We start from the raw sequence: 20,999 nt of genomic DNA on the forward strand, positions 1-20,999 counted from the left end.
CCTTAAAGTGCTGTCAGAGTGCAGACAGCTTCTTTGACATCAGGCAGTTCTGGTAGATTTTTTCTTGATGTATATTTTAGTGTTCACCTTGTGGCTGGAAGCCATCTATCACACAACAATCCCAGCTGAACTCAGGTTTCTTACTATGCAGCTTGAACATAGCTTTCTAAACATCTGTCTCAGGTGACTTAGAATATTACTTTGACTTAAAACTCAAATCTCTTGGGACTTTCTCTAGTACAGAAACATTTTCAGAGATATATTCCTTTCATATTTAATATATTAATTCCTATTTGAGTCGTATACTTTTCTGAAGAAACACAAGAATTAGATACACATATACACATAAATACATATACACATGAATACATATACATATTGATAAAAACTGCTCTTTCTTTTGGATGGTTCAAGGGAAGGTCATACTGGCATAACACGACACTTCAAGTCTGGCAGTGACACTACTTTTATTACCTGACTGTGCTTTTGATTCTGCTTTTTCCCTACCTCTCCTGACTGTGCTTTTCAGAAGAATTCAGTTGGCCTGTCATGTCACAGGGACTATTTTTGTTGATGGACAGCAGAAGATTGACAGCCTTCTTAGGTGCGTGCTCTGAATAAAACAAGCAACAAAATTCTCAAAGCTGAATAAGAAGCAAGGTTGCAATAAAACCTTTGGGATATAAAGCTAAAACAATGCATCTGGGCATTAGAGCTGAATGAAAAGAGCAGCTCTTAGGACTGATTGTTAAAGTTCATTTTAATTCTCTCCTCTTACCCTATTAAAAATTGCAAGACTTTTTATACTGATTGTATAGCTGTGTTTAAAACTGTTTAATTAACTGGAGGGATGAGCAGGAGTAAGGTTTCTTAATCTGTTCCCACGGGATTTCCCCTCCATTTTGTTAGACCTTCCGATGCCAAAGACAAATTCTGTCATCACTCTTGCATGAATCTTTCCAAGCAGACTTTGCTGACCACCTTGCAGCAAAGCAGTACCTTGTAAACCTTGTTTGCACTGGTGTTGTCTCTTAGAGAATTTATGTCTTCAACAATCCTGCTGAGTCGGTATTTTAAAGGGGAAAAAAGAGCTCAATTTAAGCTGAGTTCTGTCACTTCAGGGTATCCAGCAGATGTTGCTCTCAGTGCTTTTGAGGAAGTACTGGAGTCTTCCTCTTTGCTCACAGGCATTCATATTTTACTTTTTTTTTGTTTTTTTCCCAATCTTAAAGGGAAGAAGAAAAAGAAATCCAGCTTTTCATAACTAGCAGGGAGTTATTTCCAAAAGGGTGAGAAACTACTAATCATCTGTGTTACAGGGAGATCCAGAGGCCACTGCTGGAGCTTACGTACATACAGCCTCTGGGTAACAACAGCCTGAAGAAGAAGGACTCGAAGGAGAGAAAGTCTTCCTAGTTCCATTTAAAAGAGAAAACTAAGACAATGCACCCAAAGTCACGCTTTTGTGTAACAGTCAGGGCTTAAGCAGTACACCAAGTTCCAAGTCCATCACTAACAAACCCAAACCTCAGACATCAGGGGAAAAAAAAGACATTGTGGTCATATCATTCATCTTTTTTTTCTGTCACTTTGCAAGCCCTTTTCCAGTGTTGTGCAAAGCAGTGCTGTATATCCTTGTCTCTGGCAAGTCATTTAGTTGGGTCTGGTCCTCATCTAGTTTTAAAGATCTAGGCCATGGCTTGATACAGCTTTATACTGCTTCTACACTAATGCATTTCCCCTTCCCTCAGTTTATGCATACACCTATATATCAAGAATGATACGTGTGTATAACCATAATGCACCGTGTTCCTTTGATGTCATATCACAACGAGGCTTCAGCGTCATCTTTTTATGCAGCCAATTCACCATCACTAACAGCAACCAAATAACTGAGAATCTAGATGCTGACAACGCTAGATAAATCTAGCTAGTGCTCAGACACTTTGGTGACCAAGAAGAGCTCATCAGGGTTGTTACCTTTACAGCCCAGATTGACTGATCCAAAGGATGAAAAAGTTTAAAACAGAAGCCATCCTTTTTGGAGGGTCTCTCAATCAGCTCACAAGAATGGAGCAAGATTGTCCCAACCCACTGTCCAATCTTTGGCGTCTTATAAATCAGCAGCACTCCTGGTTTCAGAACACACCACAGTTTGGTCCAACTCTTCAGAGTCCCACGAATCTGGAGGGAGGAAGGGAAAGAAAAAATGTTACCCTTATGTTGCTCCTTAAAACAAAACCAACATTTATTCAGTATTTATTCAGTATTTCCAGTACCCATTTCTCCCACGGCTGCACTGAGATACACTTCCTTACACAAGTATACACTGCATTGTCTAAACAGTCTTGGGGATCTCATACCAAAATCCCAGACCACACAAATCTGGCTATCAGAGTCTAGTCTTCATATTTTTATTTCTGGCTTGTTGTTTGCAGCTTGCTTAATTTTTTTAGGCAACCAGCACTGCTGGCCGATGTAAGAGTGATTTGTTAATAATCACGGAGGACATGTGAATTAGGATACTGCATAGAAATTTATTATAGCTCGTCTAACTGGACTTCAGAGCCATTTTAATAATGTTCAGCAGAACAGAGCTATTAATGGGTTTTGACAAATACCCCGTTTCTTAAATGGGGTACTTGACAGAGAAATAAACCTTCTCCAGCTGGTTTACTTCTCTGTCAAGCTCAATGCATATTCTCTGTTGTATAGAAGACATTAAATCTGATAGCATGTATTAAAGGTAACAGCTTTAGTAATGAGAAGTTTCTCAGTAAGGTTAGGTTTTGCCTAAGGTCTTCTCGTCTCCAACATATGTAGGCTGAACCTCAAGTCTTATGTTGCTGTAGTGTTTTTGTGGGCCAGCATCATTTGTTTCTGAGCTAGATATTTCCTTCCACAACTATGCAGCAAGTATTTTGTATTACAAAAACCAGGATTTATCTGTCATCAACACTGAACATGACTGAAACATTTTGTTGCCAATCTATTTTCTCAAATAATTGATACACATCTCACTTATCTGGCTTCTGACGACAGAATAATGTGAGAGGTTTTTCACACTGGACAAATACAATAGTATTTTTTCATGAAATCGTTAATTTATTTCTTAAAGAGCTGTTTGTTTGAAAATGTTTGGAGATAAAGTTTTGCCATTATAAAAGGGGCAACCGATTCATAACCAGTCAAACCAGACTAGATGCCCCTAAATGAGGAGAAAAACACTGGTCAAAGATAGTCTCTTGCAATGTCAATCCACACGTACTTTGCCACATACAAAGTTTCAGGACTTCAATGAGAAGCTGTCACTAGTTGAGTCCTTACACAAGGAGAAATTACAGTTGTCATCAGGTCCAATATGTTTCGTTCTGTACTGTGGCAATATAAAATCCAACTGTCAATAGAACAAACTGTATCTGCCCATTTCCAGGCTATTACTCTATCTATTCCATCCTCAGTACAAAAACATATCTACAGGAAGAGGTCAGCAGACTCTTTCAGAGGAGGAAAGAAAGAAACATCATAATTTCCTTTTGTACTATGCAGCTTTTGAGACCTTGTTCATACTTAAGGACATAAAACAGACAGACTCATTTAGGTTAAGATGAAAAGTAAAGATTCCCCAAACGTAGTTTAAGCTTTACAGCAACATCGACTCAAATTTAGTCTGTCTTCTTTCACTCAGTGCTAGACACAGCAAGTATTTCTCACTTATTTTTGTCTAGAGTCTCAGAATCAATGGTCTGTATTAAATACCTTCAGCCAGTCTGCTGTGATCACTACACTGGGATCCTTTAGAGCACTGAAGAGTTGTTTGGTAGCTCTTTTCTTCTCCTGTCTGTAGTTTTTTTTTTGTACCTGGTTCAGAACAGAGAAAATATAGCAGCTGTAATCATGGCCTCTTTGGGGGAGGAAAGAACATAATGCATTAAGGACAGCTATGTATAGCACAGCTAGAACTTGACCCAGCACAGGCTCCCCAGAAATGAGCACACAGAGGAACAAGAGAGCAGATACTTTCTTTGCTTTTGAAGTTGCAATAAACATAATTTAACTTTGCTTTTCTTTGGGGGTAATGGAGAGAGGCTGACTGGTGAGTCCTCCCCACCCCTCAAATTAAAGAGAATTAATATTAAATCTAATTTCATCCAAACCAAATTATTTATACTTTTGGTTTGGGAGACAAAGCCAGTGTTCAAGCAATAATTTACTGAGATTGCCTAGGCATATTCCTCCCAACAAGGCCGATGAAGCATTACAGTCTTCTTGAGGTGCCTTATGGCTCTGGAACATATGAACAGAGCAAAATAATTACACAGATTTGTTCTGCTTGCAATATATAATCTAATCCTGTATATAAAGCCCATTAATGCCCTTGGCCTGTAATGACTCTTAGAAGAGTCAGAGGCTTTTCTGGGTCTTGGGAAATGACTCAGAGCAGTTCCCAATGGTTTGTTTGAAAGGTACTACTTGTTTTGTAAAGGAAAGTCAGCTGATGCTGACTTGGCCGCTTTGCACATACCTTCAGTGTTTCCTTCTTAGTGGATTTGGCCGTGGGAGACACACACTCTTTGTCAGACCCATTGCAAAGCTTATATTCGATCTAAAAAAAGAGGGAGAGAGGAAATAGGAATGTGTTAACACGAAGATGTTCAAGCTAAGCTCTAATGAAGGGTTGTTTATATCTTCCAGGAATCCATGAAAGAGCTGACTGCAAGCTTCAGCAGAACACTAGATTAGATAGGCTCAGAAATGACATAACTGTAGTGTGCTCTGAATTTCCTATTTATGTGCTCATAGTTAGTTGGAAAATTCCCCATATTTTTCATATTTCTCCCAAGCTGACATTAATTTTTATTAAAAACAAAACAATTCCTCTATTCTTATTCCTAACTTAGAAAACTACTCATATATTTTCAAATCTTAAATTATTTCAATTACTGGAATAAAAAAAATATAAAAGCTGGTAGAGATCCTTCAGAACTAGACTTGATATTGGTAATGACATTGTCCTGGCTGAAATGTTCAGGAACATAGTGAGCAAGAAATGACCTAATCATGTTACAGATAATACAGAAAATCATCATCATCTTGGCCTAGAGAAGCCAGGCACAAAATACACAGTCACTTCAAATCATGTTTGATACTGTCAGTGCTGTTTAAATTCATTTTCAGAGGCTGAAGACCGATCTCATGTTTGTGCTGATGGGCTGAAAAAATGTTTTACTTTGTTAGACATGGTCACAATATTACTCTTCCCAAACCAATGTACACTTAGCAAGTGTAACTCTCTGGAACCTGCCTCACAACTACAACCTCTACACTTGGATAGGCACTTGTCCAAACTTGGGGAGGGTTAGTGGCATGAGAATTATGGTCTGGGTTGGTCTCTGCTACCTTCTTAGGTGACGTTGGGAAGTTACCTTCTCTCTCTGTACTTCTTTTCCTTCCAGCCTTTCATGTTTGGGGTCAGACACTGTCTCTACTTCTTTTGCACAATGGTTTTATGAAAAAGTTCAGTCCTTGGCCAACTTGATTTAATGAGTACGACACAAAAAGGAGCTGTAGTAAGGATAAAATGTAACAAATATAGTTCCCATTTACAAATTTACTGCTATGATGTGAAACAAGCCCAGTGGGCTCTCAAGCTCTCCCTCCTGTATGTCATGAGTTGATGTAATCGTATTACAGTGCCTTCAGTTTAGAGAGACCCACTTTTCTTTTTCCCTCCCAGTGACACAGAAACCTCTCCAGCTACTATAGCCATGAACCGTGCTGAACATCAGTGTCAGCAGGGATGCATTTAATGGTAGCTGGATCAGTTCTTTACACATGACTTAGATGAAAACATGCAGATGACTTAGATAAAAACACGCAGATGCTTCACCATATCGCAGCAAACAGATCATCAACGATGCTTTGGAGAGTGTGGCAGAAGCAAAAGTAGGAGATGAAGGTGAATTCCCAACTGAGAATCTCTAGAGCAAAACTCTTTCTGGATGATGCAAGGCTGGGGGGGGGACAGCGAGTGCAATGTGCAGCAGAGCCAGGGTCACTAACGAACCTGTTACTTGTTCTTACATCCTTATAGTAGTCTTGCACTAAAACCAAAACGACATGTAACCCTTAAGAATAAAGAAATGAAAACTCTAAGAAGGCACACAGAGACCAGTGAGGCCCCTGATTTGGCTGTCCAGTCTACAAGTCCACTTTACATTAAACCCACTCAGGGAAAACACCAGCTCTGGACTCCTGCAAACTACTTCATATTTGTCTTTTTTTTTTTTTTTAATTGAAAGCTAAACCAGTCTTCTCTACCTGCAATGCAGTCTCTGAAGCATATTTTACATTTCTGTGTATGGGACTTCCCTTTAAAACCACAGGATCTGCAGTGAGGACAACTACACAGATAAGATGTTTGAGCAGAGAACTGTGCCCACAGGGTCTTTGTCACATTTAAAAGGGCAGCAGTAGACATTTGAGAGAGACACTATAAGCTTTTCTTTATGAGGAAACATTTCCAAGTGCTTATATGTCTCTGAGCTAGAATCCTCTGGAATTAAGAGATTATGCTTTCATGATTCGAGACGTGTGTCCTCTGAAATTGGTCATGAGAATTCTCCTCCTTTCTCCCAGTCAGCAGGGAGAATGTCCTGTCCTTGAGATACAATTATGAGCCAACTGTTTATTGGTAATTTCACTCCCTCCAGCCTGAAAGATCAGACACACAGAGAAACACTGCGTACCATCCCTCATTAGCCAGCGTGAGAAGCAGAAAAAGCACAGATGTCTGTGAGATTCTAGGAAATGCTGTTCAGGTGTCTGCAAAGCATCAAGATATAAAGAATCTTTTGTGCTTAATGAACAAAAACAAGCTAGTCACTTGTTGTCTAGAGAATTACATCTTAGCACTCAGATATTGGATAAAAATATGTCCCCTAAACTCACTTGGTTCGAGGAAATCTCCTTGAAGATCAAGTCAGAAAAGCTTCCAACAACTGCCACCAACCATGCAAACCTGAGCCCTAAACCCATTGCTCATGGGCAACCAAAGCTAAGGCAGCCAGAGGCATTGTCACGACTCTGCCAGCCACACCTGCCTCCTGCTTGGAGTCTCTCCAGGTCACGCTAAAAATAGAGTTAAACAACCACACAACTTCAAACCTGGGTGGTTTACACAGAGAGACATTGATGCTGCCTCCTCAGGGGTGCTGGCTCCTAGCTCCACGCCCAGGGCTGCCAGCCGCCAGCTGCTCTGCTGTAAAGCCCCAGTGCACAACAGTGGATGAAGGGATCATCTTCCCTCCTACCACTGCAGTCTTTAGGAGCTCAATAAATACAGTGAAACTCGCCCAAAGTCATTACAAACCGGTCTTTCACTTGGTTAAAGCAGATCGATTAACAGCCTTGGAGGCTGCTGCAGTGCGCTCCTGAACTGCTGCATCGTTTCCTTCAGGCACTGCCTGCCCCATGACTGAGCTGTGTCCAGACATGTCAACTGCAAACATGGCCACCGGGATGGTGCACATGAAGACAGGCTTTAGAACAGATGAGAAAGAAGCAGTAGGTTATGACCCTCACTGCTTGCATAAGAGTTTCTAGGTATGGGAAAATAAATATCTGTGCTGCCACATCCCCAAAACAGTGATGAGAATGGTGCGTGATGGACAGTGCAGCTCCCCAGGGTGGTTATAAAATGGCCAAGCTTTATGAAGGGAGAGAAAATCTTACTAAACCAAGCCATGTAATTAGGAGGTGTGGCAAAGCTTTCAGATAGGCGTGACTTGGGACTTCTGTTTTCAGAAACTTGACTGTTCCCTGGGTGCTCTTTTAACTGGGCAAACAGATTGCTTCTCCCTGCCAGCTTAGCTTCTTTGTGTGCTGATGAGATGAGGATGCATGATCACAGATCCTAAAGGGCACTTAGCTTGCAGGTGATCTCCAGTTCTACAGGGTGAAAAGCACTGCATCTTGGTTTTTAAAGTTCCTGTCTTTACATGGGACAGGAATACATACCACAGCCCCACCCGTTTTTTCCAGGTTTAACCTGCCAAGTGTCTTGAAATAATATGATTTTGTGCTTTTGCATGAAGCTGTTGTAATAGTTTTGATTGCACCTCATGGTATATATAAGGTTCAGTAAATCCAGGCCGTCAGCTGTGAAGATCCCCAAAACACAGCAGGACCTTACAAGGGACATGTCAAGAGAGTGTAATGATGTCCTTCTGTTGACATGCCGTTCTCAGCCTGGCAGGATACTACAAGAAGCCTTTTGTCACCACAGCAGTTATGTCAAGGACAATGGGATAATGCTTGGGCAAGCAAGCCTAGTGTGGCCACCTCTGCAACAACACGTGAACAGCATGAACCAGAGAAGAGACTTTATACAATGGGAGGGTAGGGAATTGGTGTGCTTTGTAAAATGAAAAAAGACACTGTAGTATTCTAATGAGGAAGTGTTTTTGTATCTGCTGTTTCTCCTAAGGCTAGAAGGTGGTTAATCTGCCAAAAACTTTTCCAGGGCATGTCACAGCACTTGTGAGGGTGAAACGTGTTGCCACTCCCAGTTCTCTAACCAGATCTGTCCTTTCCAGGAGTGAGTGATGACCTTGCAGGGTGATGACAAGATGTACTCCGCTCAGAGGCACACTTCTTATCCCTGCTAAGTCTCTGTTGCCTTTCATCTGAGTTGTGCAGCTCCTGGGATGTGCTGCTGATCGTCAGCAGTGATCACACTACCCTCACGCTTTGGCTAGGCTCTGCCGGAAGGCAAACAGCGTCCTCACAACAGCATGCTTCTGCTACAGGGTCTTTTAGTGCCTTCGCTTCCACGGGGCACCAAGCCATGTCACAGAACAGTCTGATCAACTCTGGCAGGGGGATGCCAGCCCATGGTGCCCTGGATAATAGCAAGAGGAATATATAGTTTTGTTTAGCACAAGCAATCCTTGCTGCATGGGATGAACACAAAATAATGTGAACTGAGAGACAATCAGACAGGATTACTCCAAGTCGGACGTATTTAAATAACATCATTCTCAAGCTATGGTCTACATGTTAACAGCAGTGACTGCTTACAAGCTTCAGTTTTTCCTTCTTTGTATCCAAGTGAGAGAGAGACAAAATCGGATGGAAATTTGAAGGCAGAGCAAAAGTAGCTGGGGTCAGAAGTTATGTTTCACAAAGCAAAACTGGTCATCACATTGGAGACATGTCCTTGCTCACGTAACTTCTCCAGTATCTTTACATTTAAAATTGCTACAGATCTGTACTACTGAAGGAATAAACCAAATTAAATGAAAGCTCCTACAATGGTATCAACACTATGGAAAGCCTGAACTACCAGAAGCAAAGAGCTTCTTGCTGTTGTTGTGAATATTCACAGGTACCTCAACTGTATTTAAACAACTTGCTTTTCAGTTTACTGTAAACAGTTCTTTTGCAAAATGGTAACTAACAGCTCATCCAAAGCACTTTAGAGTCAATGAAACGATTCTTACTGATAAACAAGCTTTGGATTAGGGAAGATTACCCTTCAATTAATATGCTGGTTTACAGCACAACAAATGATTTTCACCTCCAAATTTCTGGCTGCAGAAAACATTTCCTTATTTCAACGATGTTACAGAGACACAGTAACTGTTTACAACACTGCCACAGCACAATGATGAGCCTAAACTGAAAAGCCTGTACAAATAAATAGCTGAGGTGACAGCAATATCTAGGGAAAATCATCACTGAAAGCCACCTATGCAAGCAACTCAAAATAGCAAGCTACACTACTGTTTAGTGGAGTGCTTTGCTCCATTGCGGCAGATCACTGTAATTAAAGAAAAAGTCACAGGCCTCGTGGGATGGCCATACAATCATCTTAGTGTGCCTTCCAGGGGAAGAACATTCTGCAAGTTTAGAATATTCAAAGAACATTTTAGGCCAGATGGAAAGTTGTGGACTGAGAAAGATGCTGTTTCATGACTGTCAGAGTTGTATTTCTAAGCAGAAACCTGTAGCAGAGCTTTGCTTTCCCCTCTAGCTGTAGCTACTGCTCTTGTTCCTAGGCTGAGTTTAAACAGATGGTGAATGAGAGCAATGGAAAACAGCTGGACTTTAAAATATGCTCTGCTAAATCGTTGAACAAACTGTTTCAATTTTAGCTCCTCCACTCATCCTCACCTTAGAAAGACCAGAGGAAGGAATTCTGATCACCACTGACCCAAGGTGACAAAATAGGTGCTGGGGCTTACCCGAAGTTACCAGACCTGAGACTTCAGCTCAGCTCCCACTCTCCTCATCACTCTCCATGAGGCACCTGGGAGTATCAGGGCTGGAGCTAAATAACGCAGGGGTGCTCCACATTTCTAACCTCACAGTACAAAGTCCCACGCCTCTCCTCTGCAGTTTTCCCAGGATACTCCATCTCTGCTCACCTGCAACCGGCTGCCAAACACGCTGTGGACCACAGCGCCTGAAGAAGCAATGCATTCCTGAGCACGGGAGCTGACCATGAGATGTGACAGAGACAACTAGCTCCAAAATAATTACATCCACAACATCCACAGCATAAAGTACGGTAATGAAATGTTGGCAAAGGTCCAGTTTGGTGTAACGCCATGTGGAAGGGCCAAGGTCTTCTCTAAAGCTGTGCTGAGCACACACAGGGGATGTTTCCTTCCTGGGCCCCTCACAGCTGATTCCTGCAGCTTCTGGATCTCTCTGACAACTGATTCCTTGGTTTGCTGGCATTGGGACAGCAGAGGGAAAAGCACCCTGGTAGGTTGTCAGAGGTGTGAATGGTCTTTTCTGATAGTGCCAAATGCAGCTGGAATTAACTTGGAGGTTAAAAGCATGTTTCAATGAATAAAAGGATGAGCCTGAGACAGCATAGGGTTTGTAGCTTGCTCTATCAAATCTCAAGTGATTGGTATGAGATGTTTAAAACCACTTTTCAGTTAAAAAAAAATATTGCAGCCACTTAGATTCATATTTCAGATTACAAATCACACAGTTAAGTCTTGAACTACTCAGGCATGTGGAAAAACACATTCACAATGAACAAAGCAATCAAAGCTTTGCCCTCCTATATGTCATACAACCGTGCACACAACAACCACACTCCTACAGTGTGGTAATTTTAGACTTCACTGTGGCTTTAGTGTGGGACTGAAAATAGTGACAGCCAGCTTTAAGTCCCTTAAAATAAACTTCAATACTTTGTGGGCTCTGCATGCCTATCAAGAGATGCCAGCTGCTTTCTGGACAGTAGTAATAATAGGTGAGCATAGGGAAGGAAAAAAAAGAGAAAATGCAATGCTGCATTTTGCAATAAAAGGTGTCTTAAGGGATGCTAACAATGCTGACTGAGAGCTTGTCATGAGAGGAAGGCATCACCTTTCAATATCAGGCATGTGCTCACTGCACTACCCAGCTCCAGAGAAGAGCCTGAGGCAGTTCTGCCATATTTTCACACCCCTATGTGTGCTGGGCACAGACTACAAGACTAAAGGGCTCTAAAAAATAGAAGCTAGTATGAGCAACAATCTGAAATAAATGACCTTTTCTTTGTCGTTAAAATAAGCTGAAAGAGACTCCTCTAAAATGCAATATATAGCTGAACTGTGCCTTAAATTTTTTTTTAATAAAAATAGGAATGAAAGCCACAACTGCCACCAAAAATAGATATTACTAAAAATGCACAAATACTGAAAGTGAATGTTCCAGCATCCAGCATTTTACTGTCTATATAGACAGAACAATCTGGATATGCTCACATTTCAGGAAGAGACCAGCAATCCATCTAAGAGTTCAAGTACAGTGAAGTGTGTTTGCAAGCCAAAGGTTTATAGAGGTTTTCATGGGATATCCTGCTTGATGTCTGCCAACCTGGGAAACCTGCAGCCTGCTCCATCTCACAGTTTGGATATGTGTGAAACATGGGACTGTTTCCACGTCACTGATGAAGATGTGAAACAGAAACACAATTCATCTGCGTGGGGAAACACAAGGACTGCAGGTCAGAGCTGGGAAAGTCCTAACTCCAGTCTGGGGGATGAATCACTCGGCCAGCTTTGCTTTCCTTCTTCTTACTGGGTGAACAGAGTCCATGAGTATATTGAAATAGCACTGCTGAAGGAACACTGATTCACAACAGGGTCTGTTACATCCACTCTGGCAAACGTAGGGTAAGTATTCGTGGCATGGGTCTGTTACCTAGTACATTTACTACTGAAGCCATTAATTAAACCTGCATACCCTAATACCCTACAATTCGGTTACTAAAATTATCCCCCCCACCCCTCCGCTATCAGGAATCTAAACATGACCCAATTAGCACACACTCTTTCCTTTGGTTGAAGTATCTGGAATTGCTATTTATTTTTAAACTGAAATGCCATGACAGATCCTGACATACAGTGCTGAGCATCTGGCTGTAAGGTTTTGTTTTACAGCCTTACAGCTGAGTGGTCGTGGAAAGTGAAATATTAAGCAAACCAACTTCCACTTTGCCTAAGTTTTTGAGGTGTAAGACATGTCACAATAGAGACTCCCTGCTGTCACTGACACTGCAAAGCAAGAGAGAAGAAATACTCCTTGGCTGGAAGTGAAGAACCAGGTGCAAATAGCACAGCAAGGCATAACAGCGTGAAGTGAGAACAACAGGCGCTACCAGAGAGGTCCAGTGAGGTGGAAAGTCACTGAGGTCAGCCTCTGAATCAAATGCCCTGTACTCTGGCAGAACATTTAGGTATGAAAGAAAAAGTTAGCTCCGACCCATTTGGTAGCCAAAGTAATTGCCTGCAACACTGGAAGTCAGTAGGTGAGTTGAAGTTTGGGGCTTTGGTGTCTTACCATCCTTTTTTTGTTGTTATTTATTAGTGTTTCAGAGGAATTTTGACTATCCCCAAGCCAAAGTCTTTGGTTGGTTAAATCAAAGCTAGTGTGCAGGGTTAGCCCTCCATTTGTTTTGACTTCCCACTCTGATGCAGCTGTTCTGTGCTGCATACTTTCCCTCACTGCTCCTCAACCACTGCTCTTGCCACTGTCCAGGAGAGACCCACTGATGCCTCCCAGGTGCACACAAAGCATGGTGGAAATCTGGACGGGCACCGAATCTTCCAAGGGCATCTCTCCTTTTCACAAACACACCTGTAATGGATTACATAGCAAGGCAGGCCCTGAGGCTGGGAAAACACAGCTTGGCCTTGCTCTCTCCCAGACAGCTCTCAGAAGTACAGTGTACTCTCATGTTTGTCCTGCATCTCAGAAACCAAACTTCCATTCAAATAGCATTTTGGTGCTCTGAGCTGTCCTGTGGCTTGGCTGACCAACATCACATCAGAAACTAAAAGGAAAAGTCCTCCTTCTTTACACTCCTAAGTCCCTGTGAATTTAACACCACTTCTTGTAAGGCGTGCAAAACATCCAGCCTTCAAACAAAGCCCTGGACACCATCCTTTGCTCCTTTGGCTTCTGCACTGCCAGGATAAGTCAGCAGATTCCCATCAGGAACATGCCCCAGAAAAAACAAAACCAAGGTTGGTATGCATCCTGCCAGGTCCCAGCAAAAGCAGAGGATGTGCACACAAGCCCTTGCTCTACACTCCCAAAGCTCCTCTTGCACTGGAACCCTGTGCTGACCCCTGCAAAACAGCCTGCAAGCTCCAGCAGGCACAGCCAAACGTGTTTGAAGATGCAGAGTCTGTTTCCATGTATTATAAGAAATCACTTGTCTCCAGATGCTCTCTTCGTGTTGTATTTTAATTTCAGCTTGTGTTATTTGCATTTTATAGCTTCGTAGTTGAATAAATTTAGTTAAAAATTTATTAACAGGCCTTGCTGCTATTTCTAGTTACCCTCCAGAAACATGTCAGGGAGCTGCAGCTAAAAAGCCTGCACATGCATCTCAAAGCCATATCTAATTTAAAAGGTCGATTCCATCTCTACAGGAAGTCAAACCCAGGCGCAGAGTAAGTCTAGATGTAGAGCCAGGTCTTGAAAACCCAGATCCAGAGTCTTTAGATCTACTTTCACCTCTCCGTAATAGCTTGGATGGAAATGCTGCGTTCAGGATGTCTAGGTTAGTGTGTGTTCCTCTCCTGCTACACCAGCTCTCAGAGCTCTCACCCAGGATCTCAACTCTCAGTTTCAGATGCCATGCAATATATTAAATATTAGAGCTTTCTGTTCCAAACAATTAAGCTTTATGATGGCCTTGCTGGTCAAGAACAGCAGGAGACACCTCTGCTGACAACATCAAGCTTTCAACCATAATTATTCATATCTAATTACACTGCCAAATGAGGCCCAAATAACCAAGGCTCTGCTGGAGTAGGTGCTATTAAGTCAGAGGCAAAAGTGGGCTTCTCTAGGTTATCCCCACAATCCCAAAATGCTCTTTTTCTTTCTCTCAAAACATGCACACACGGTTTCTGTCATTCTCAATGACTAAAAAAAAGACTGCATGATTAATAACAGCTTGAGAAGAAATGAAAGCAAGGCTAGGCTGCATCCCTGCCCCACAGTACCTTGCTAATGGAGTTCGGTGTCTGTGGTGTCTCATCCTTCAGAGTTGATGGGCTGTTTCCTTCCACGTCTTTTCCTGCAACAAAGCAATGCAATTCAGAAAGAAGAAATTTGGGGCAAAATCATGGCTACTCATGGCCCTAGAAGGGCTACTGCTAACAGGAAGCAAGAGGAACTACCACGTGCAACAGCAGGCACACCAAGCTCACAAAGAGCGATTTTACACAGCTTAAAATAGCCTGGATCCACATGCTTGGACCATGCGACATATATTGCTTAAAAGTTATGTCTGAAAACCCTCTGGTAAACCACTACGATGGTTGCAAATCTGGTGTATGAAGGCAGGAGAACACCAGAAACAAGGTTGTTTATGCATCCTTAATCACCCCCCTAGTGTGCCTGCATTATGATGCAGTCTTTAATTACATTACCACAGTCTGCTTTTTCCTTACATTCCCCCCATGCCTCCTCCAATGCACATAATAAATGGAATTCAGTTAATAGGCAGCTATTCAATATGTTATTCTCCTTGGTCAGTATCTGGCAACTATAAACAATTGCACTTGATAGCATGTGTGCACTTGTTTGACAAATAATAACCATGACCATAAAATGTTACAGAAGACAGAACAGCATCTAGACATAATTAGTAAAATAAAATACTGCAGAGTATCAGTATCTTCTGACCAAGTTACTGTTACGATAAGAAACTCTTTCAATTAACAAGTAGTATTTACAAACTGTAACATTTCCAGTCATTGTAGAGATATATATTTTCCATTACCTAAATACACTAAACTTGCAGTACATCATACACATTATATACTAGAATGAGCATGTCTGGTCCCAGTCTAAGCAATGAAATGTAATGATAAATTCTGTTCTTTTTGCCAACCATAATCATGTCCTTACAGTAAAGAAAGCCTAAAGCTTCTATTAAAAAGCCAAAAAATAGTGTCTGATGAGACAAGCTTTTTAGTGCCAAGACAGTCCTTGTTATCCCATTGCAATGTAGTTTTCTCCTCAAAATTGTTAGCAATCAGAGCTTCAGAATATTGGACACAGTGAAGAGCCACCAAGGCAGTGAAATACAATCCATTTGTAGCACACTGCAAACATGGCAACTATTAAAAACATTTTTAAAGATTCTGAGGGTGAGTCTTGGAAACAACACCAAATCCAAAACCAGCAAGGGAAAACCCTGATTCTCTTCAAGTCAAGCAGAAGTTGCCACAGATGTGCCAGAAGCCAGAATGTCTCCCAGAGTATTCAGAGGAGCTGTGCAAGAAGCCAAGTGCCATTAGAAAAGCTTGCTAGAGAAGCTCAGTGAAAAATAAATATCCTCCTAGTCGTGTTCTGCACTTTCACCATGGGACATGCTGGAGAACAAACACATCCCTTTATAACTGGAACCGCAACTGCGCTACAGGGTTTCACTGGTACAGAAGCAGAACAAACCTCTGCCTTTTCTGCAGGCATCAACCAGCAGTTAGGGGCATCAGACTGTAAATTAAAACAGGTTCTTTCGGGCAACTGTCCCTAAAAGGGTTCACCTTCCCATGCAGTGACCAAAGGCGGAGGGGGTTCATACACGTTTCTCATCCTGTGGCACAGTGCCACACCATGCCACTCACACAGTAAGCACTGCGGTCATAAGCATTGCTGGTCATGGATTAGGACCTGAATTCCTGTGTTTTTTCTTCCTCTGATGGCTCTTTCCTCTCTACATTCTCCCTGATGGAAGCAGAGGAGGTTGGAATAAACTCACAAAGCCATGCAGTTACTGTACTTGCTTCTCATGAAGAGTTTTTTCTACTCATGTATGAGAAAGTAACATACGGTCTAAAAGTTCAAGTAAAGTTAATGGCAGTCAGCTGCTGCTTGCTCTGAGGGAAAGGCATCTATTAACATAATCCAAACCAATCTTTACTATATCTCACTTCTTAAAGTTTACCTCCAAGCTGAGATCCATATAAAAAGCCTGCACAAGAGACTTCTCTTCCTCTCTGTAATACAGATAAAAGGTTTTGCACCTAAACAATGGGATTTTAGGTGCTCCTGAGGTTCTGGACTGCCCCTCTCATAGGGTGTTATGAAAAATGTGAACATACAACTCTTCACTCTTGGTCATACCATTTACAAGGATTCATAAGATGTGTTTATGGAGCAGCATATCCCAGTTTCTTGCATCAAATCCATTAAGCCTACTGGCACTTATGAGGAGAGACGCGGTGTTTTTTGTAGGAGCACTATTGCAGCTGTCTCAAGCAGACCTGATGCAGCCGTGCGGAGGTAGAAAGCCAGTCCTCATTTAGAAAGCAAATTCCATTGAAACCATGTGCAAGCTTCTCAAACACCTGCACACATAGTTACGTGCACAGAAAACCCCAAAGAGAGTCCAACCCAGAGCACAAAAGACATAGCCATCTCGAGAAAACAAATAGGAAACCACAAAATAAAAAAATACACAAAAGGAGCTAAATATCAGCTGGCTATATAAGCTGAAGCTCTTATCTCCCTGATCAAGAAAACATAATGCCCACAACAGAAACAGAGCTGAGGCTCTTTTGACTTCAACTGCTGGCTGCTAACACAGCATGCTAAGAAAGGTCCTCCAAAGTAGCCCAGTAGTATATGGCAAATAATTAATGGGATTTCAGGAAGGGAATCAATGGTGCTTCTGGAAACAGCCTTCACCACATCACAAAGAAAAATGCTAACACTCCAGTCTTGCAGTTACAGAGATGAATTACTGATACCTTCTTTTATCCCATTACTGTCATGCATAGGAAAAATAGAGTTCCTTTCCAGAAGAGTTAACTATTCCTTTTGTTTGGCTTTCTGCTGTGTATCCACCCTATGGGTACGTTTGCCTTTTCTCCTTATAAAGAATGATACAGCAAGCGTGACTGATCAATGCTGAGACAAAGTAGAAATACTGGGTTATTACAGAATTCATGATGAGCTCGTTACAGCATGAACTATTATTTCACAGGCTTTCGGATAAGGTATCCGTATAACTACCAGAGAAAATAAAGGCTTTGATGTGTAGCAAAACTATCATGAATAAAACCTGTCCTGATGCCATTAATGTTACTGCAGCTAATGTCAGCCACATGGCCTGGCCCAACGTGTGAACCAGACTGAAATTTAGTTCCACGTATCTATCACAGCAAAATTCCCATATTCCTTAAAGTGCATCTTTTCAGATGCAGATAGGCTAATCTCTTTTTTTATTATTATTTATTTAAAGACATGGAGTAATCTCCCAGCCTAGTCAAAAAGAAAGATTCTCTAAAAGTCATTTTAGCTACTCCCCCAATAAATGTCCTACCTTCTGAACGAGAAGAGATAGAAAGATTCTTCCCCCTTATTGCTGCATGAAAGAAAGACTTGGTCAAGGAACCTGAATTCATGTCTCTAGTTCATGAACTTTCTATGAAGAGAAAACATGCCCTCCTCTAATTTCTTTTAGTTACCATAATCACTAGCATTTATGTATCAAGAGGCAAAAAGTCCATAGGGTTACTTGAGATAGTGCCCTCTGCATTCCCCTATGTTTCCTTCAAAACGCATTTCACTGAATTAAATCTCCATAGCATAGCTTGCCCGAGGTGTAAAGTCTGTCACTCCCATCTCATGGAATTATTTACTTGAACACCTTCGTTGCTGCAGGGCTAATCCTAGGCATTGGTGCTGCCCACACTGCCTGCAGTCTCCACCTGATGGCATCAGGCCCACACCCTTGAAAAGAGAATCTGCTGGGGCCAGGCAGCAAAACATGGGCCACTAAAAAACCCTCAAGAACTGAAAGTTCATGTTAAACAAGAGAGAAAAGTGAGGGATAGAAATATTGGATGTAGCTTGTGGATGTAGACTTGTGGCTTATCTATAGTTTCAGTGGCATCCTTCAGAGGGCATGCAGCAGGTGGGAGGGAAGTACACGAGGCTCAGAAGGAAAAACAAGACAGCAAAAGCAGCAAAGGAGTTAAAGAAGAGCCTACCATGGAAATAGCAACTGAATGCAAAAAATGACAGATACTTCTTAGGGGAAATGTGAGCAAAACAAAGATATGAGGCAGCTCTGTGGGGACCAGGAAAGAAATGAAAGGAGTAAAAATATGTAAAGCTAGACAAAAACCCAGACTCTGCAAGAAATCCCCTGGCTGAAGCAGTAAGTTCTGTTAGTTTAAAAGGGATATTTTCTCCTTTACAAACTCTTTGGCCTGTGATTTTCCTTTACATTACAGAGGGCCACCTCCGTGAGGACGGTGCTGGAGATTGCTCTGTGGCTCAAGGCACTTATCCTGCTGAACCCAGCAAAGACTGGTCCAGACGTCAGCAAGGTTCAAGGAGAAAAGAAGTGATGTGGGAAGCTGAGGAAGTGACAAACTCCTCCATGCTCAACTTTCCCTGGTTTCTGAAAGATTATTACAGCACTGAAATACCCCAGTGAGGAAGTCAGTAACTTGTTTAGCAATAAAAATGCTGGTAAGAACTGAAGCATGGGTAAAAAAGTTAAGGATCTCCACCTCCCTGAAGCATGGGGAAGTGACTACAGCCTGAAAGATCTGCTGGTCCTTCAGCACCCAAAGATAGCAGAAGTGAAACAGATTTACTTACCACACATTTATATGGAATGCACTTACAGGCAGTGAGCTTTTCACAAGTCCCTACAGATATGTAATGTATGAGATTTTGAGTGTCCCCTTTGAAGTTGTTTTCCATTAAATTATCAAGAAATTGTTGATGCTTCCAGTGACCTCGGTGACAGCGAGGATTAGTCAGCACTGCTCAAAATTGGTTCCCTGTTGCCTTGAAAAAGGCACCCCAAAATAGAAATACCTGCAAAATCAGAAGTCCTCAAAACCTTTGCACTTAAAGACTCTTAGCTCAGGAAACCCAGGCCTAGTTTTGCTCCCCATCTGCAAAGCCCAGCAAGTCTGCCAGGTGCTACATTTATATGAACACTGAAACCTTTTGACATGCTATGTTCTTTTTCTAGATATCAGTATTTTAAGAGCTCACAAAGGTGCCGTGAGGTTTGATTATTTAGCACTGACACGGCAACTGTGAATGACAGCTCTGCAAACTTGTGACTGTTCCCTGAAGCACTTGTTTACAGACTGGAACGGAAGCATTGTTTGCAGACTCCAATCAAGGAAAGACATGAATGTTATTGTGAGCAACGAATTCTGAAACAACAAAGTGAGCCCTATTTCCTTCAAAAAGGGTGCTGTCTAACAAATTCAAAGCACAAGAGACGTAAAGAGAACGCTTAAAGCAAGCCTGCCATTCACTGCAGCCTGTCAATATTCCTGGAGCTTGTAGCGCTTGTATATATTTACAGAACATTAACTACAAAAAGTCTTCTCTTGTAATATTTATCTTGGGCTCTAAATCTAAACAGGGAAACCTGCTGTTAAACATTTGCAAAGGGGCCCAGACGACAGCTTAAAAGAGAATGTTTAGTGTGAAACACATCAAGTGCCTCAAAGTGGAAATGCCCAAAAATGTTACGTCATTTCTGAAACGCAAGGCCACACAGTGCTCAAACAGTGATGCGTACTAACTCTGACGCCCTCCGTTCCCGCTTAATGCCATGGCAGTGAAAGACAGCAGCATCACGGACACAGTGCTGGCTGGGAGCCAGCAACACCTGTGTTGCAAGAACAGCTTCTCTCTCACTCTCATATTCACTTGTTTCTCTTTGTTTCACAGCAGCGTGCTAAAAAAGTCTACTTGCAGTCAAGCACCTGAGGTTCTGCACCCAGTTTCACAAGTGCTAGAAAAGCAGTACAATAAAGGCAAGACAAGATACATTCTGCACTGACACAGCAGAAACCCACCTGGGCTGAGTGGATAGATGTCATTGTCGGCCCCAAAGAAGAGATTGCGCGTCAGCTTGCGAGGATCGACCTTCTGAGGGGTGGACGAGGCCGGACAAAGGGAGAACCTGCGACGAAGAAAGTTCTCTTCCTTCATGGCATGAGCTGTGGGGGTTTTCTGAAAAGGAATGATAGAAATAACAGTTCATTTCAAGACACAGGAAATCAAAGTTTCACACCCAGATGACTCCGCTGCTTCAAAGCTGCCTAATCCTAAGAAGTGTGCCAGATCTTTTTATAGACTGCCAGAAGGCTAAGAAAAAAAGAAAAAGGAAAGGATATTAGTTTGAGGCTACAATTACTGATTTGCTGACTCTCAGCATTTGCAAACTGCAGGGAAGCAGGACACTTCTCCTTGGTGAATCCAGGCAGTAGAACTCCCTCCTCTCTACAAGGATCTAAGTTAACAGTTTCTTACTGGGTGTACCCAATGTATAGCAGCTAAAATTCCCCCTTTTTTTGTTTGCTTTTAAGATTTTGGAGACTTTTTCATAGAAGTAACTCCATTGGTGTGAGCAGAGTTGCACCAAGCCTGCAAAAATCAGCATTTAAAATGAGCGGTGTGGAGGATGACCAGCTGCGTTGGCT

At 42.0% G+C, this 20,999-nt stretch overlaps 1 protein-coding gene across 6 annotated transcripts in view; it reads right to left on the reverse strand.

Moving 5' to 3' along the window:
• Positions 1-20,999, reverse strand: part of OSBPL5 (oxysterol binding protein like 5) — a 159,453-nt gene that overhangs the window by 40,103 nt on the left and 98,351 nt on the right. For all 6 annotated transcript variants that reach the window (XM_035327360.1, XM_035327361.1, XM_035327363.1 and 3 more), the window contains 5 exons: positions 20,373-20,529; positions 14,526-14,599; positions 4,526-4,606; positions 3,760-3,861; positions 1,981-2,184 (listed from right to left, as the gene is read on the reverse strand). In XM_035327360.1, coding sequence (XP_035183251.1) covers positions 1,981-2,184; positions 3,760-3,861; positions 4,526-4,606; positions 14,526-14,599; positions 20,373-20,529 — 618 coding nt within the window. The remainder of the gene's footprint in view (positions 1-1,980; positions 2,185-3,759; positions 3,862-4,525; positions 4,607-14,525; positions 14,600-20,372; positions 20,530-20,999) is intronic.

Source organism: Oxyura jamaicensis, chromosome 5 (genome assembly GCF_011077185.1).
Source record: "Oxyura jamaicensis isolate SHBP4307 breed ruddy duck chromosome 5, BPBGC_Ojam_1.0, whole genome shotgun sequence".
NCBI classification, from domain to species: domain Eukaryota; kingdom Metazoa; phylum Chordata; class Aves; order Anseriformes; family Anatidae; genus Oxyura; species Oxyura jamaicensis.